The sequence below is a fragment of the Merops nubicus genome, unplaced genomic scaffold (assembly GCF_000691845.1).
Source record: "Merops nubicus isolate BGI_N331 unplaced genomic scaffold, ASM69184v1 scaffold16925, whole genome shotgun sequence".
NCBI lineage: Eukaryota > Metazoa > Chordata > Aves > Coraciiformes > Meropidae > Merops > Merops nubicus.
The window spans coordinates 3,986-22,752 of record NW_008607789.1 but is presented as its reverse complement, the minus strand read 5'-3'; the positions used below and the strand labels follow the sequence as shown (position 1 = coordinate 22,752).

Genomic DNA, 18,767 nt, shown 5'->3' with positions numbered 1-18,767 from the left:
AATCAAACACACTGCTGAATCTTGCTACCTTTTTTCCTCAAGCTGTCAAGATCATCAAAAAGCCAAAGGATGTGACTGCTTTGGAAAATGCTGTTGTCTCCTTTGAGTTGAGTGTATCACATGATACTGTACCAGTTCGATGGTTCCACAAAAATATTGAGCTTAAACAAAGTGATAAATACAAAATGATCTCACAAAGGAAAGTTCACAAGCTTATGCTGCATAACATATCTCCTGCTGATGCTGGCGAATATACAGCTCTTGTTGGGCAAATTGAATGTAAAGCAAAACTGTTTGTGGAAAGTAAGTATTATTAAGTTTGTAAGAAAGTAGTTATATGAATTGCTACACCTAATCATATTTGAGAACTTCACCTGACACTTCGTAGCCTGCTACTTTTGGGTATTTGCAGTTAAAAAATCTTTCCTTTTCTTTTGTTTGTTTTTTTTTTTTTTTTTTCCTCCACCACTTTAGCCATACACATCACAAAGACCATGAAAAATATTGAGATCCCTGAGACCAAAACTGCCTCTTTTCAATGTGAAGTGTCTCATTTCAATGTGCCTGCTGTCTGGTTGAAAAATGGTGTGGAGATTGAAATGAGTGAAAAGTTCAAAATAGTGGTCCAGGGGAAACTCCATCAGCTCAATATCATGAACACAAGCAGTGAAGATTCTGCAGAATATACATTTGTCTGTGGAAATGACAGAGTCAGTGCAACTCTGACCGTAAAACGTATGTAAAAGTTAAATTAACTGTAATATTTTACATTTGCAAATAATAGAGTTTCTGTTAATAACAGGCACTTGGCAACTCAGACAAAACCAGCACTGTCATAATGGTATTTTCAAATAACTCTAAATAGGTTGTAACAGTTAAACAGTTACATTTTTTTAAAAGACATTTAGAAGCTGTGAATTTGAAAGTCAGGTCCTGGATTCTTCTGTTTAAGACAACGTGCCTAAATGCCAAGTCGCCATGGGAGGCAGCACTTGGATTCCTCTCTCATTCAGAAGTTTTGGGAAATTTAATTGTAGTATTGATTCTGAACACAGAGCCTTCCTCTTAATATTACCAAAAATTGGGATCTGTCTTAAGGAATTTTGAGTATCTTTGATCCAGTTACATGTTTAAAACAAAGCAAAACAGAACAACAACAAAAAACCCTATCCCAAACTATATTCATTTCTTCTCTTTTAGCCATCCTAATTACCTCCATGCTAAAAGACATCAATGCCGAAGAGAAAGATACAATAACATTTGAAGTTACTGTTAACTATGAAGGTATCTCATATAAATGGCTGAAGAATGGGATAGAAATAAAATCAACTGATAAATGCCAGATACGAACGAAGAAGCTCACACACTCCCTCTCCATAAGGAATGTGCATTTTGGTGATGCTGCAGAATACACTTTTGTTGCTGGAAAAGCAGCTTCATCAGCCACTTTATATGTGGAAGGTATTTGCCATCTTGATTTGTATATTTAGTGACTTCTAGTGGCTTAAATGGCATCATGTGGCACTCATTCTACTTTTGTTTTGCCCTAGCTCGTCACATTGAGTTTAGGAAGCATATTAAAGACATCAAGGTTGTGGAGAAGAGGAGGGCTATTTTTGAATGTGAAGTTTCAGAACCTGATATTCAGGTCCAGTGGATGAAGGATGGACAAGAACTCCAGATTGGTGATAGGTAAATGACTGATGCTGCACCATATTGAGTTCTGTTTTGTATTTAACCCCAGAAAATAACTTGCTTGTTTTCTTTTCTGATGTCCTTAGGATGAAGATTCAGAGAGAGAAGTATGTCCATCGTCTCATCATTCCTTCTACAAGAATGTCTGATGCTGGTCAGTACACTGTAGTAGCAGGCGGAAACACATCCAGTGCCAATTTGATTGTTGAAGGTCGTGACATTCGTATCAGAAGTGTCCGTAAAGATATTCAGGTATGGCTTACAGAGAAGAATAATTATTTCATAACTTTCTCACTCAAAAAATAATGCAAAGGAAGAACAACAGCATCTAACCAGCAAGAGTCCTAACATAAAAATCTCTAATTATAAATTCAGGGCCTTCTTCTAGGAATCTGGCATGTGAGACCATCTGTAAAAACAAATACTATTTCTAATATTTATTCTACTTGTTCAAAGGTCATGGAGAGACAAAGAGCTGAAATTGAATTTGAAGTCAATGAAGATGACATTGAGCCACAGTGGTACAAGGATGGTATTGAGATCAACTTCCAATATGAGGAGAGATACAGTTATGTGGTGGAAAGAAGAGTTCATCGAATGAGCATTTTTGAAACCACTTACTCTGATGCTGGAGAATATACTTTTGTTGCAGGACGGAATAAGAGTTCTGTTGTTCTCTATGTGAATGGTAGGTGTTCCCACAAGCAATGCTCTGACTGTGCTTTTACCCTATGTTTTTCTGATTTCTGTATAGCTTTTCTGAAATTCTAACTCTGAAAGTAGAAAAGAAAAAAAAAATACCCAAAGAGAATCTTATGTCTAGAATACTATCAAAATCTTCATGCACATGGATGTTTTTTGCTGTACTGAAATAGCTGGCTAGCTGATGATCTGAATGCTGCTGTTTGCAGTAGCAGATGTTTCAGTGCAATAGCAGAGGTTCAGTGGACAGAACCTTGGTACTGAGGCTATCTATCTATCTATCTATCTATCTATCTATCTATCTATCTATCTATCTATCTATCTCACTGTTCTTCATACTGCTTCCAAGTAACACCATAATGATTAAGCTGTCCTCATGGCAATGTGTGCTACAAGATACCATAGAGGAAGCAGTAAGCTTAAACCTGCTGAGAGATTATCTGAAATGAATGTATGCTTATTCTGGTGGATATCTTTTGAGGAAAAACAGAACCACAGTGGCTTTTTTTGGTACTTTTTTGTACTGGACTGGCTTTTCTTGTGGTCTACCATTCAAAGAAGCTCTGGGCTTGAGAAACTGAGTGCAGGTTAGTGAGAGCATATCATCATTAAGACAGCATCACCTTTCCTGTGTCTTCACTGGTGGCTCTGATTTCCTATTCCAGAACCTGAAGAGTTGTTTTTTTTTTTTTTTTCTCCCTTCTTCTGAGGGGTTTCCACTGGCTCCATAGGGCTTGGTTACTGAAAAGATACCATCTCTGCCTTCTTGCTGCTGCTGGGGATGGACAGGGTAGGCACACGAGTCTGTAACTGTTATGTCGATGAGGAAGTCACAGAAGAAAAGAGAAAGTAAAAGTTTCCATTTTTATCACAGAGGCTTCAGATTTTGTTTGAGACGCTATTCAGGGAGTGAGAATGCTCTTCCAACCTGTTAAGGTTTAGGGCTGGGCTGGCCACTAGACAAATTGCTCTCTATTAACCCCTCTCAGAGGAGAAGTGAAATGGAGCAAGGGAGAGGGACTTATGGATTAAAAAGCTAAAGCAGCTCTAATGAAAATAATAATAATTAAATGGAAAATACACAAATATATACAACCCTAACATCAAACCCAACCCCCTGTTGACAATTATGTCACCATCACCACTGATGCTGTGGAGCAGGCACTGGGGAACTCCCAGACTAGACACAGCAGTAGACAGGAACTAGATTCAGGAGCTGGATTCTGAAACTGGATTCAGGAATATATGGATGGGGATCAAAGGCAGAATGGAGAGAGTCTTCCTTGAATGCCAGCTGTTGAAGAAGACAGTTTGATCCTCATGATCCCTCAGCTTTATACTGAATATGACTTATGTGGGATGGAATATCTAGTTGGTTGTTTTAGGGTCACCTTTTTTGCCTGTTTCCTCTTGCAGGTGCAGCTTCTTACTTACTGCACCCCCGGACTGGTACAGAAGATTTAGTAATGACCTTGGTCTGCACACCAGTCCTTAGTAGTAACTATAAACATCAAGTCTTATCACAGTTAGAAACAGACACTGTCTGCAAAAATATGCCATTAACTTCAGAAAGTGCAGTTAGTTAGAAGAGACTTACTTAAAAATAAAATCACTGCACAGGATTAGTTCTTTTCTAACTCAAGCCAGGACAAAATGCTCTATAAGTTTTTTTCCCCATTGTATTTATTCACACCAGGAAATTCTCAAGTCCAAATTAAACTAATTTGTTCCTATGGGCAGATATGCTTTGCCAGATGACTAAACCTATCAGTTCTTGGACACGTTTTGCCAGAAAACAGCTAATTATGTTAAGCCACTTGCTGCCAGTTTATTCCCCCTGTATCAAAGAAAAGGGCAGATTTTGATGGGCATGCAAGATTTGGCATCATAAGATTTAAAAAGAAATAAAATAAAAATCCTTGCTAATACTTTTGAAACCTTGATAAATATCAGTAATGAGATTTCTTTCTCTCCTCCTTTTTCCATTCCCCTTCCCTCCCATCCCTGTGCAATTTGCAGCTCCGGAGCCACCCAAGATTATTCAGGAGCTAGAGCCAACCACTGTGGAGTCTGGCAAACCTGCCCGCTTCTGTGCTATGATATCAGGCAAACCACAGCCCAAAATCTCCTGGTACAAAGATGATCAACAGCTTTCTCCAGGTTTCAAGTGTAAATTTCTTCATGATGCACAAGAGTATACTTTATTGCTGATTGAGACTTTCCCTGAAGACGCTGCCGTGTACACCTGCGAAGCAAAAAACGACTATGGAGTTGCTACAACTTCAGCTTCGCTTTCAGTGGAAAGTGAGTTTGCCATGGTCATAACAATGTCTGTGAAATGAGGTGGTCAATGTGTGATCTTACTCATCATTAAACATTACTTCTTTTTCTTATCCTATAGTTCCAGAAGTTGTTTCTCCTGAGCCAGAAGTACCAGTGTATCCACCTGCTGTCATAATACCGCTTCGTGACACTGTTACATCAGAGGGACAGTCTGCTCGTTTTCAGTGCAGAGTTACAGGGACAGGTGGGTTTAATGAAATCTTTTACATCTTTTCATCCCTCTGAATTTTTCATCTTAAACTCAGAAAAAAATGCAACAGTATGTGTGCTGGGATCAGTCCTTCCCTAGAAGTACAGTTATTTGATATACACACACAGCGAAGTGTTACTCACTGACAACAATCAGTTAAGCAAGTTATAATTCAAAGATGGCATCAAGCTTGGAAATTGTAAGCTGCCATAAACATTACTCATTTCTGAAAAGCAGGTCTGTTTCCAAATAAAGTTGTCTTTGGAAACTTTTTAGCATTTTAAATGTTAACTGGCATTGGAAAACTATCAGTGACTAAAATGGGGAGTTTCAAAACATGGGGTATCATAGTGGTGGAAAAGCATTATCATATCAAAGATGATGAAGTTTCTGATGGCACACAGTGTCATGTCAATTAACTAAACAGACTGAAATTGTGCCTCAACCCTTATCCTAATATTCCTAAATATCATGCATCACTCTGCAAACTGTAAACTGCCATCGCATTCTTTTTCCTAGCATAAAAAGGTATTTCCTTTTAAGTGTAGATTTTCCTTAAACAAGTTCGCTAGTTTTAGTTGCATAGAATATCGTTCAACAATTAAAATAATTCTTCCCACGTTAATACAAAACTAAATAACACTACCTTTCTTCACTTCTGTAAATGGACTTGAGTATGACTAGCTATAAAATATTCACATGGTAAACTGCAGAATAAGATCTAGTTCCCATCCCAAACCCACATAAAATTAGTAATATATGTAAATATGCAAATATGTAAAAATTGCATTTCCATCACTCGAAATCAAACTGCACCTTTTTTTTTTTTTCTTTTTAAAGCTTTATAAGAAATCTGATTCTGTTTTAGAAGTGATGCTAAAACTCAGAAAATGTATGTTGGAAAACCTGGCCTGCCATCTATGCAAAGCATGCTAGTGTAACTTTTTCTACAAGAACTGTATTTATGTGGATCTGGAAGCTGCATTTACAGCATGGATAATAAGGGTTCTTTCATCTGAGGCCTCTTTCACAGAATCATAGAGTCATTTAGGTTGGAAAAGACCTTTAAGATCATCAAGTCCAGCCATAAACCTAGCACTGCCAAATCCACCACTAAACCATATCTCTAAGCGTTACATTTACACACCTTTCAAATACCTTCAGGGATGGTGGCTCAGCCACTTCCCTGGGCAGCCTGCTCCAATGCTCGACAACCCTTTTAAGTTTGACATGTTTTTCTTATTGAAGATTTCCCCTGTTGGATGTTGTATCCAATTGTATTTGTTTACCTCTCACTTGTGTTGTGAAAACCTTTCATGGTTAGGTAACAACTGATTGCAAATACAGTTGTTTAATGGTACACACTACGCAGCTGGCTATAGAGAACAGTCTCTTTCTTCTGATGACATTAATAGCACACTCTTTGAGATCGTTTGATCCATGATGTAATACAGTGCCAGATGGACAGGCAAGGTAAAAGTCTGCTTCAGTCCTATTCTTTCCCAAGTCTACAAGAATCTATACAGGTCAAGTAACACAACGTATTATACAGGAATTTTATGAAGGTACAAAGATGAGATCTTTCTTGAGAAATATGAGGGGTAAAATTTATAGTATTTGCAGCAGAGGCAAGATACTGTCTTAGCAAAAGAATATTCTGCTTTAATTTCACCTGTTCAGCTCAACCTAATGTTTTTATAGCCTGTTTCATCAGGCAATTGAAGCAGAATCTTTTTTTTAAAATGAGAGTTTCTCCAATTTTAGCAGCAACAAATTTTAAAAAACTTTTTACACTTCTTTCTGTTGGTTGAACAGATCTGAAAGTCTCTTGGTACAGCAAAGAAAAAGAGATCAAGCCATCACGGTTTTTTAGAATGACTCAGTTTGAAGACACTTACCAGCTGGAGATTGCTGAAGCTTATCCAGAGGATGAAGGAGTCTATACCTTTGTGGCTAGTAATTCAATAGGACAAGTGACAAGCACTGCTACCTTGAAGCTAGAAGGTACAGTGTGTGTTGTTTAGGTTACGTTCCTACACTAATCTTAATATACACTGATGATTATATGTGAGTCATTGTCTGTCATGTTGTCTTGTAACTCAATTAATTGCAACCATTTACAATGTCCACAGCATACGTTTATGTCTCCAAAATATAGGTTATGTACAGGAGAACTTATTTCACAGGTTTTCAATGTTCCATGCACTTTAACTTTTCATTCTCTCCATTATTAGAATCTGTCATGCACCAAAGATGGTAGAATCCTTAATTCTAATGGAAGTGCTTTGCTCACACATTCCTTGATTTGACAGTGAGGAGAATCTAGTAAGAGTTTTTGTATAAAATACTTTAAAAGTGTTGGAAAATATTTTAAATAGAGGTGTGTTCCAGGTACGTAGACAGCTGAAAAGATATAATTTACATTCATATGAATTGGTGAGATATTGATCAATGTTTTAGGGCAGAAATTTGCTGTTGAAGTCCTATATTGTCTTAGATATTATTTAACCATAAATATTTCACTTTCTTTTTGCAACAGATTTTATAAATGATGAATTACAATCATTCATGCTGTTAAATTACCATCTAGAAAAAAAAAAAAAGAAAAATCTTCAATGAGAGAGAATATTTATTGTAGTGTAGGGTAAGAAATTAAAAACTGGCATGCTTCTTTTCAGGATTTAAAAAGGTTGAAGAAGTTACATCAGAGTCCCATTGGCATGTTTCTTCATCTGTTTCACTTAAGGAGGAGTCTATTGGCCAAAGGCCCACCTTTATCCAGCCTATTTCAAGCTGCAGCGTATGCAGCGGGGAATCAGTCAGATTCCAAGCTAGAGTCTTTGGTATGCCCAGACCAAAAATCCAGTGGTTTCATAATCAACAACTCATGTTGCCAACCAAAGACTTAGTTTTCCATTTTGATGAGTCTACAGGCACAGCTACACTGATAATAGTAGATGCTTTCTTAGAGCATGCTGGCCAATACTCTTGCAAGGCAAGAAATAGTGCTGGAGAAACAACTTGTACAGCTACACTTACAGTGACTGCTGAAGGTAAAACCCCATTTTTACTTCAAAGGGATTCAGTTTGTTGTATACCACACTTCTACGCTGTTACTAATGTTCTTCTTTCCTTGTTTCACACCTTTTCTTTACCGGCTAATGTTAGTAGTACCTACCCTCTGTAACCAAATCACTCTTGTTTCTTCTGTTTAAGCTGTAACATTTAGAAATTTGAAAATTTTTATCTAGACATAGGTCAAAGAATAGATTAATTTCACTGGAGGCATTCAGATCTTTAAAACAAGTAATTAAGTGATCTTTATAGGGGTGACTGAGGTATTTTTGCGCTATCCTGTAGGAGAAAAAAATACCCCCTTTAAAAGCTCCATAATAAGTTTCCGATACTGAAAATGAAAACTTCAGTGAAAAAAGAGACAAGCATCAGCTGTGTATCAACTGCATGACTATCTTACATATCACTCATCGTTCATATATGTGAATGGGTAATCTTTGTGTCAAGAGAGTAGTGCATCTGGCATGCTGAGTTTTCAAATTAAGACCATTCATTTTCATCCTCCATGCTGTTTGATTTTGTTCAAAGCATGGCCTAGTAAAGTTCTTTAGATACTAATATTATTGTTATTTTTGTTGCTTGATTACACAGTGCAAGCCCTAGATAGGCAAAGTTCTGGGAATGATGTAAAAGAGTCTATCCAGTCACAGGCTATATCAGAACTTCATGTTACTCCTCTCACAAAGAAGAACATTAAAACTTATCAAAAAGAATTTAAATCAGTGCAACAACCATCACAGGATCTGGGTGTACAGGTTTTCCAAAGTGTATCAGAAAGTTTGACCATGAAGGCTACATCAGTTGAAGAAATGGAAGCCATGCGCACAACCATCCTTTCCCAAACATCTCAAAGCACCAGAATCTCTATGACCACTGCTCAGGAAATGAAAGGTGTCCCTCCAAAGATTGTCTTGCAGCTCAGAGACATAACTGTGAAATGTGGCGACACTACTCAGTTCATATGTGCCTTAGAAAATGAATTCTTCTCTGAGTTTCTTTGGGCCCACGAAGGTGAAAGGATCGAAGTGTCTGAAAAATTGAAGATATCACAAAATGGAAGTGTCCTACTGCTCACAATCCTAAATGCCCAGTTGACAGATCAAGGACTGTATAGTTGCACTGTTTGTAATGATTATGGAAGGACAACAACTGCTGCAATACTAACAGTCAAAGGTGGTTATCTGATTTTTAAAATTATGACACCTTTTGCAACTTCATTATCACTGCCTATAGCTCACATACATTTCCTTTATTAACAGTATTTTATGGAGAAAGCTCTATTAATAATGCTTTGGGGATATTTCCCTCCACATTTACAGCTCTATTCATAACTGACATGTGCGGTACCAGGAAGCTGGTATTGTAACTTCATGCCTCTTCTCAGAAAGCTGCAGATAAGTGGGGCTTTTTATTCCTCATATGCATCATGATATGCAGTAGAGACGTAAAGCAAAACAGGTTAGCAGGAATTTTTACATTTTGAGAATTCCTGAAGCTGGAGTTCAAGGAAGATAGGGATGTCAGTTAAGCAATGTTGAACTAGATACCTGTAATTTAAAATCCTATGGGTCCAACTTATTTCCAGTAAATCCAAGGTTCCAATTCCAAGACAGATAGTATAGGTCAATGTACTTAAAAGCATGAATGGGTGCAGGTACTGTATTACTGCACTAATAAATTGTCTTCTACCCTTCAATATCCCTAAGATACAAGCATTTATTTTCACTAAGGCTCCTTTCCCTTCTTCCTGATGTTAGTGTATTAAAATGCTAATTGTGTTAGCACTAGCAAAGATGCAAAAATGTATTATCACCACACTGGACAGGTGATAGTATTTGAGCTTAAAAGAATCAAAAGTAGAAAACTAAGATGAATAATGAGGAAGCCACTGGCCCTTTTCATTTGGCTTGTACATACTGAAGTTTCTTTCTTCACTCTTGAGCTGTGCAAAGTACTTTACATAATCTTCTGCTACTACTTTCTAAATTGAGGCTCTAAATGAAAAGCAAAGATGTGCTTGCATCATGCATTACAGACTAAGTCTTGGTCCCATGAAAGTCCCATATGTTTACCTGGTACCTAGAATTAGCCTAGCAGGAACAGAGCTCTTAAATGTGTAATCACTATGTTTCATAGCAATGCTGTAGCACTAATATGCTGGACATTCTTTCACTACTAATTATTGAGGGGTTTTCCTCTAAGTATAAGGATATTTTTTATTCCTGCAAAACATCTGATCTAATCCTTTTCCTAACTTTATTCTTACCTAGCAAAAGAAGCACAAGCCAAAGCAGTAACAAAAATTACCCTTGAATCAGATACTAAAAGCTTTAAAGCAGCCAAAGATTGTCAGTTTAAAGCATCTGAAGTTAAGCAAGAATCTTCCAAGAAAACCTCAAGCTTGTTTATATCTACATCCCAAAGACCGTATGAAAATGAGAAGCAAAGAATCTCCTATCCTGATGTTTTGCCATATGAAGACATCACAGAAACCGATGCAGAAGCACCAGAGTTTCTTGAAACTCTGCCTTCAGAAACCACTGTAAAAGAAGGAGATGATGTGTTACTCTTTTGTATAATGAAAGGCATGCCTACACCTTGTGTGGTCTGGCTGTGCAATCGGCTAGTAGTTGAGGAGTCTGCATTGTGTTCCTTAAAACATGATGGGCCACTGTGCAGCTTAAGATTATTAAAAGTTGGTCAGAACCACAAGGGTATATACAAGTGCAGAATAGTTAATCCTGCAGGACAAGCCGAGTGCAGCACCCATCTGAGAGTGACAGGTTGGCAACTGCATGTTCCTTCCAAGTATCAATTCCTCATGCATAACAACTTTGCATTCCAGTACATTCATTCCCTGGGAGATGGTAAAAGAACGAGAAGCATCTCATTAGTCTGTGGATTGTTGAATGTCTTCTTCAGGGATTTAAGGCATGATAAAGGCATGTTGCATTAGAAACTTTCCCCCACCCTGAAAAAAAAAAAAAAAGCAAACATTATAGAAAGGGTAACAAATTTGAAGGCATTTGACTGTTCTCAAAATTTGTCCAGTGTTTTAATTGTTTGGCATGCATTTATGTGAATGTATGTGTGAATTTCTGTATCTTTGCAAGAGAGACTGGATGTTTTTGCTACATAAAGTAATGATTGGCATATTTAGCAACTATAACTCAAAAATCTTTGTCTTTTGGTTCTAGCTCCTGAAAAAATTATTCTTGAGAAGCTAGAGGAAGAGACTGAAATGGAAGTGAAAGGTACAGACACCAATGATGTTGCACTGAATAATTAGTACCAGTAATTAGTAACATTGTGAAAAGCTTTTATTTGCTTACCATGTAGTGTCTAATGGGGACAGACAGACACACTTTAAAGCATATTGGAACATGTTGCATGTTTGTTTTGATATGCAAAGGATTACCTGCGTTAAAAGGTTGTTTAAGTTTTAAAATGTTTAAAACTTCAAATTTTTAATTTTGCAGCCATATTCTTAACTTCTACTTCATGCTTTGCAGCTGCTCACCGAGCTTTTATTTGTTCAATTTCCTTTTGAATGCATGGAATAGTTTACTTCAGAAGGAAGTTATACAAATCTTAATCACATTATTTTTAAACAAGTTAGCCAACCTAACATTAGTCAGTTCAACAGACACAGATGGATGGATGGATGGATGGATAGATGAGTATACTGGAAAGCATTAGTTGTTTAGGATATGTGAAAGCTACACATTCACATTGATTTCTTGCTCTTTTTTTACATACATTAATTCATCATTATATATCTCTTACTCTGGCTTGCAGATAGCATACATGGTTCATGTTGCTTGCTTTTTTCCTTGTACATAACACTGTGAAGTTAGTGGCTGTATTAGTTCGAATAAACGCCTTCTCATTTCATGTTAGCTAATTACTTGCTTACTTTTTTAATATCTTTCAAAATATTTTTTCTCAATTGTTTGAACATTTAATCTACAAACAGAGAGGTCATAAAGGGCGTTTATTCTACTGTCTGCAAGTCAGGTAAGATTTTCTTCTTTGCCACCCAAAGATACACAGCTTTTCCAGGCAGCAAAAACATACACGCAGAAGAATGTGTTATTTTGAAATTCATTTTTGCTTGTTCAAGAAGAAATTTCCACAGTCTGAAGAAAGAACAGACAACGAACGATTTTCGTGTCAATGTTTAAAACAGAGCAAGGCGTTGCGTTTATTCGAACAAATATGGTGAGTGAAATACTTTTTTTTTCCTGGGTGTGTGATGAAATCTGTTGCATGCCCATTTTTTATTTCAATATATTGCTATTTTATTTTTTTCAGTCAGATGGCAGGCAGAGCGTAGCATGTCATAACCCAGTCTCCTTCTTTTGCAGAGCAGCACAGCAAGGCGAACCTTGACGGACGCAGGACAGCGGCGGTGCTGGATTTCCCCCAGAACTGTAAACCCACCTTCACACAGGGCCTCAAGTGTAGGTCTGTCTTGGAGGGGGACCCTGCACTCTTCCATTGCAAGCTGTTGGCATGCCCACCTCCGCACATGGCCTGGTTTCACAACAACCGGCCAGTCCATCAGGACTGCCGCAAGGTGATCCGCACCGAGAGCGAGGAGCAAACGCACCACGCCAGCCTGGAGGTGCGGGACGTGCGGGAGCACGATGCTGGCAGTTACAGGGTATTTGCCATAAACAGCGAGGGCTCGGCTGAGTCCACTGCCTCGCTGCTGGTGGCACGCAGTGGAGAGCAGCAGGGCTCACATTTTGCAGGGAAAGCGGAGTGGATGCGTGAGAAGTGGGAGTGCTTGCTGCGGCAGCGGCAGGAGGACCGGCTGCAGGTGGTGCTCCGTTGCACTGGCTCACCCTTTGACAAAGGGCAGGAGGCTGAGCAGTTGCTTGGGCACCTCTCCCCAGCCCGGGGTATGGTACGAACCATCCGTTTTCAGAGGCTGCCACCGGTGGAGCCTCACCGTCCAGGGCTGATGTGTGGTAGGGAGCACAGTGACACAGTGGTGGATGCTGAGGACGTGCTGGATGAGGAAATCCGTTGGAAGCTGCAGCGACTGCGGGAGGCAAAGAGGGCAGCGCTGAAAAAGAAGCAGGAATCCCTCATGTTTGCACCCCAAGGGAGCCCTCATGGGAAGCCCAGCCCACCTGAGGTGGCTGCCAAAACGCATGACTCAGAGCTCCCGGTGGCACAGGTGGTGAAGCGGTACCGCAGGCACAAGGCCACAGAGGAGGGATGGCAGGTGTCAAGTGGGCTCCTGGAGGACTGCCCACCCCTTTTTGTCCAGGAGATCAAGCCCCAGGAGGCTGTTGAGGGGCACAGATGCACCTTCTCCTGCCTCTTCCATGGCTGGCCGCAGCCCACAGTCACTTGGTACAACAATGCCAAGCCTGTGGGATGCATCCAGGGCACGGCCGTTCACACCACAGGGTGCCGCTCTACACTGACCTTCCCATCCCTGCTCCCACAGCATGGTGGCACTGTCACCTGTGTGATCTTCAACCCACTGGGCACAGTCAGCACCTCAGCTGCACTCCGTGTGAGGCAGCGGATGCCAGCCTATGAGACCATGAAGAAGGAGGAAGAGGAAGGGAATAAAGTGAAAGAAGAGGAAAGGGAGGAGAAGGGCAAGAAGGAAGAAGATGGGGAGAAAGAGAAGGAGGAGGAAAAGGTGGAGGAGGAAGAGGAGGAAGTTGGCCTGGCTTTTGCAGGAGAAGAGGGACTGCCAAGTGTAGTTCCAGACTCAGACTTGCTGTCGCTGCCTGTGGAAATCAAAATCACGGCCCCTACTCCAACACCAGAGCAAGACACAGAGATGAGGGAGACCATGCGGCCCTCTCCAGACCAGACTGCTCCCACCATGAAGCACAAATTCAAGTTTTCATTTGATGTGGGAAATGAGCCACCTCAAATTCTGGCAGAAGCCCCAGCCCACATTCATTGCCATGAAGGGGACGCAGTGCTGTTGGAGTGTGCTGTGTCTGGGCAGCCCCCGCCGACTGTGGTGTGGTCCCTGAATGGCCAGAGGCTCTATGCTGGTGAGAGGTTGAGGTTTGAGGAAGGCAAGAATGGCGTGTACCGCTTACACATCCAAGGCGCCTCTGTCACAGATGCTGGGCTGTATTGTTGTGTGGCCAAGAATGTGGCTGGAATGACACAGACTGCCTCTGAGCTGATAGTGCAGCCCAGTGCACCCAGGTTGTATAGCAAGGATGGAGGTACTGAGGAGCTGCCTGCCATGGACCATGTTCTAGACCTCGAAGGCCTCAGTACACTTGGGAAGGGTGAAGAGGAACAGCTCACATGCTCCAAGGGGGTGGAAACCCATTTACCTTGGTCCCTGAGGATGTCTTCATCTACTGGTGAGCAGTTGGAAGAGTGTGAGAAAACTCACTTCAGGGAAAGTGTGATGGAGGAAATGATGGTGCTGGATACCATGGAAGCTTGTGCAAGGCAAGAAACAGATTATACAGAAGAAAGTGTGAGGGATACAGATGGTATTTCAGAGATGAGACAGTACCAAGGAAAAGTTGTCTCTGAGGAACACAGCTTTGCAGCAGATGTCACTGAGCTGTACCCCAGCATGTCCAGGGAAGAGCATGAACTGGTGGCCAAGGACTCGGGTCACTTTTCAGAGGAGCTGGAGGCTGAAGGAGACAAGGTGATACCACATAGTCTGTCCTGGGATATTTTTAAGTCACCATTTATGGAAGTGGAAGGGCAAGCACATGCCTCTGAGCAGTCTGCTCTGGCAAGGGAGTGTGAGGACTCACAGTCTTTTGTTCCTATATCACCTGTGGTGCAAGAGAGGAGTGTCCCTGCCTGTGAGGCAACATCTCCTGATGTGCCTCTTGTAGAAAAGCCAAGTATGCCCCACCTGCAGAACAACATTGCAAGCACACCCACAAAGGAGCTGTTTGGTTTTTATAACTTCTGTACAGTGGAGCAACAAGAGGAACATGACAAGGAGCAAGAGAGACCAGCTGATATTGAGCAGGATGCTGAGACTGATGGTCATCTTTGTAAAGAAGAAATGCTTGATGCTGCAGATGTTGCACCCTGTGGAATGCACAATGATGGACAAATGTTGCAAGAAATGGAGTCCGATACAGGCAACTCTTCTTTGGATCTAATCCTCACTTCTCCTGACATAGAAAACTCAGATCAGGACTTTACTGAGGAAGTTGAAGTTCACATAGAAGAAGTGCATTTCAAAGAGCAGCTGTTGCCATCTGAGATTGATGAGATGGATACCAGATTTGATCTGAAGCAATTTGTGGAGCCTTTGCCAGCTGCAGAGACTGTGGCCACAGAACAGGCAGAAACCCCTGCAGCTCTGGAGAGTGTGGAGGTAGGAGTGGCTGGGCTTATCCCCTCTGTGCATCAACATGATGTGCTTGTGGAAGAGATGTCTCTGAGTGAGAAACTGCGTCAGAGCTATAAGATTCAGGAGGAGGAGGAGGTCAGTGCACAGGAAGAGGCACAAACAAGAGAAATCAGAAGGCCTGATTTACAAGTCCCTAATGGGGACCTTGGCAGCATCATGGTAACTGGTGAAGAGGGATCGTCTGCTGAAGAAATTAATGAGCCAGAGGTGAGGATATGTGAGGAAGATTCACCTGAGGGACAAACTCATAGTTTTCTGATGGAGTCTACTGCAGCTTTCCAAAGCGGAATGCAGGAAATGCATGTGTGGGAGCATGGGGAACATCTAGAGACCATAGACTCCCACAGTGACAGCTTCATCAGTGACTTGAAAAAAGCTGCACTTGAAAAGAAACTCACGGTTGGGCATCAGGCTGAGGAGGAAGAAGGTTCTGGGATAGAAAAGGTCTTTGAAACAGGAATGAGCAGCTCCACCTGTGAGATTGAAAGCACAGATTCCCCTGAGGAGGTGCTCAGGGATACCCAACAGGAACCAAACACAACCAAGGGCTTCTCTTTTGGCCAGTTCTTACTTGGTTTAATAATGGATCATCCTGTGGCACAGGAGGAGCAAAAGACAGAGTCTTGTGGCAGTAAGAGGATTCCCACTGAGGAAGCCTCTGATGATAGCCTGGATGAAGAAGGACTATGGAAGGATACTTCTGCAAGTCCAGAGCCCAGTGCTGTTCCACCCTCAAAGCAGAAGCTTGACTTGTCCCTGGCCAAATATTTAAGGTCAACTGGGATGCAGAAAACTCCAGATCTCAAAGGGACAGTTCAGAAGGAGCAGCAAGAGGCCATCACGTCTCTGGAAGTGGAGGAGGTTACCTTCAGCACGGTTTATGACTATTACAACAACCAGCAGGAATTTGCCAGGCCCTTCTCTCCTGAGTCAGAAATGTCTATTGAGCTGCAGAGCGGCAGCGGAGAGGAGTCACCCGATTCAGACCACTTCTACACACCTCCCTCCTCAGTGGAAATCTTTGAAACTGCTTCATCAGCATCCTACTACACACCACTCAGCACACCCGAGCGCTACTCCACACCCTCCGAGGGCTCAGGGTACGGCACGCCGCCCGAGCGCTACTCCACACCCTCCGAGGGCTCAGGGTACGGCACGCCGCCTGAGCGCTACTCCACACCCTCCGAGGGCTCAGGGTACGGCACGCCGCCCGAGCGCTACTCCACACTATCCCAGGATTCAAAATACAACACACCCTCAGAGAGCTACTTCACACCCTGCGGGGTACCCTACTCTGCATCAGGGGACAGCACGCCACCAGAGCGCTACCGAACACCCACGGGGGAGTATGTGGATGCCCTGACCACGCTCCCTCTCTGTGAAAGAAGAGAACAGCCTCCAGACCAGCCGCAGGCTGAGGTGTTTAGGACCCCCTGTGAGGCCCTGGAGCCGTCAGGCAGGGAGGTGCCACCTGCATTCCTCAAGGCGTTGAGTAGGAGGAGGCTGTATAAGGGCAGTACGCTGATCTTTGTGGTGGAGGTGGTGGGTGTGCCTAAACCAGGGGTGGAGTGGTATCGTAATAAATCTCTGCTGGAACTGGATGAGAGAGTGCGGATGGAGAATGATGGGGACAAATATGTGCTGGAGATCACTAACATCCAGAAAACCGATGGAGGGCAGTATCTGTGCCATGCAGTAAACATTGTTGGGGAAGCTAAAAGTGTTGCGCAGGTGGAAGTTTTGTCTGAAGATGAGCAGTCGCTAGCACTGCCACCGCCTGTCACCCACCAGCATGTTATACACTTTGACCTGGAGCAAAACACATCTTCAAGATCACCTTCACCACAGGAAATCCTCCTAGAAGTGGAACTGGATGAAAATGAGGTGAAAGAGTTTGAGAAGCAAGTGAAAATCATAACCAGTCCTGAGTTTAGTCCAGATAAAAAGAGCATGGTGGTTTCCCTGGATGTCCTTCCTCTTGCCTTGTTGGAGCAAGCTGCAGGCTTGGCCATAGAGAATGAGGATGTAAAAATTGATTTCCAAGTAACAGAAATGCCTCCCCGCTTTGCTGTGCCCTTTGCAGATGTCAAGGTGACAGAAGGCTTGGAGGCAGTGTTTGAGTGTGTGGTAACAGGTACTCCTGTCCCAGCGGTGCAGTGGTTCAGAGGTGACACCCGTCTGACACCTGCCACAGGGAAGTATGTTGTGAGTCAGAAAGAGGGATTTCACAGCCTGAAGGTCCAAAACGTAGGTCCTTCTGATGGTGGCTGGTATCACTGTCGAGCAATCAATAAGCTGGGAGAAGCAATGTGCAAAGCCTCAGTCATAGTCGTGGCTCGGCAGGAAGCAAGTGCTAAGGCAAGCAGTGAGAGAATCACAGGCAGCGAACCTCACAGGCCCCAGAAGTGTGACTTGCTTTTGAATACGACTGCGAGCCCAGGTGGCCAGTCAGAAACAGAGCTGGAGTCTGAGTTTGAGCCGCACACAGGTGACTCAGACAGAGCAATCCAACAGCTTGTGGAGACTCAACAAGAGCAGGAAGCAGAAGGGGACAAGTGTGCCAACATTAGTTTTGGTGTGTTTGCAGAGCCATCGCAAGAGGAATGGGTTGAGTTTAGGGCAGAGGACTCAGAGAAGTGCAGCTTTGAATTCCAGGTTACAGAAGCCCCTCCCAAATTTCTGAGGCTCATTTCTGACTGCAGTACATTTATAGGTGCCTCTGCATGCTTCCAATGTCTCGTGACTGGTTCCCCCCCGCCAAGTGTCTGCTGGTACAAAGATGGGGTGTTGTTGGAAGGGGACAGGTACTGTGCACAGGAAGAGCAGGGGGGCTCTCACAGCCTTACTATTGAAAACTTGATGCAAAGTGACAGTGGGCAGTACAAATGTGTAGCTACTAACAGGGCAGGAACTGCTGAGGCTTGTGCTGTGTTAACTTTGTACTAAATTTCCATAATTTATTTTAGAGTCTCTTTTGAAACACTCAGTGTTTTTATGCTATTGTTCACTGCAGGTGAAAATGCAGCACTCGTTTTAGGGGCATTGTTTTTCATCTCTTTAGGGATGAAAATCACTCTATGTGGGCATATTTTTGTCTCACTTAAACTTGATTTCATTGGGGAATTTAAGTGAGATTTAATCTGTGCATAAGTTTTGTGCATAGTTTCTTCACTGATTTATATTTCTGGCTCCTTCCAAGCTCCATACTCTTGTGAAGATATTTTAATTGACACTCATTTATGTAGGACTAGTATTTTCATATTGTGTACATATTCCTGTGTTTCTGTAACCATGAAATCATTGTTGTTTTATGTAGGTTAGAAATCACCTGAAAATGTAGAAACTACTTTTTTTCTTGTAACCTAAAGATATGGAATACAA

At 42.0% G+C, this 18,767-nt stretch overlaps 1 protein-coding gene across 1 annotated transcript in view; it reads left to right on the top strand.

Annotated features, from left to right (window-relative positions):
• The window catches only part of LOC103772733 (titin-like), a 46,336-nt gene extending 28,004 nt beyond the window's left edge, over positions 1-18,332 (top strand). The window contains exons 34-48 of the mRNA XM_008940077.1: positions 43-303; positions 475-735; positions 1,201-1,461; positions 1,551-1,692; positions 1,782-1,947; positions 2,152-2,383; positions 4,417-4,701; positions 4,799-4,924; positions 6,746-6,934; positions 7,609-7,983; positions 8,597-9,016; positions 10,276-10,788; positions 11,203-11,259; positions 12,373-13,538; positions 13,671-18,332. Coding sequence (XP_008938325.1) covers positions 43-303; positions 475-735; positions 1,201-1,461; positions 1,551-1,692; positions 1,782-1,947; positions 2,152-2,383; positions 4,417-4,701; positions 4,799-4,924; positions 6,746-6,934; positions 7,609-7,983; positions 8,597-9,016; positions 10,276-10,788; positions 11,203-11,259; positions 12,373-13,538; positions 13,671-18,332 — 9,116 coding nt within the window. The remainder of the gene's footprint in view (positions 1-42; positions 304-474; positions 736-1,200; positions 1,462-1,550; positions 1,693-1,781; positions 1,948-2,151; positions 2,384-4,416; positions 4,702-4,798; positions 4,925-6,745; positions 6,935-7,608; positions 7,984-8,596; positions 9,017-10,275; positions 10,789-11,202; positions 11,260-12,372; positions 13,539-13,670) is intronic.
• The last annotated feature ends 435 nt before the right edge of the window (positions 18,333-18,767 follow it).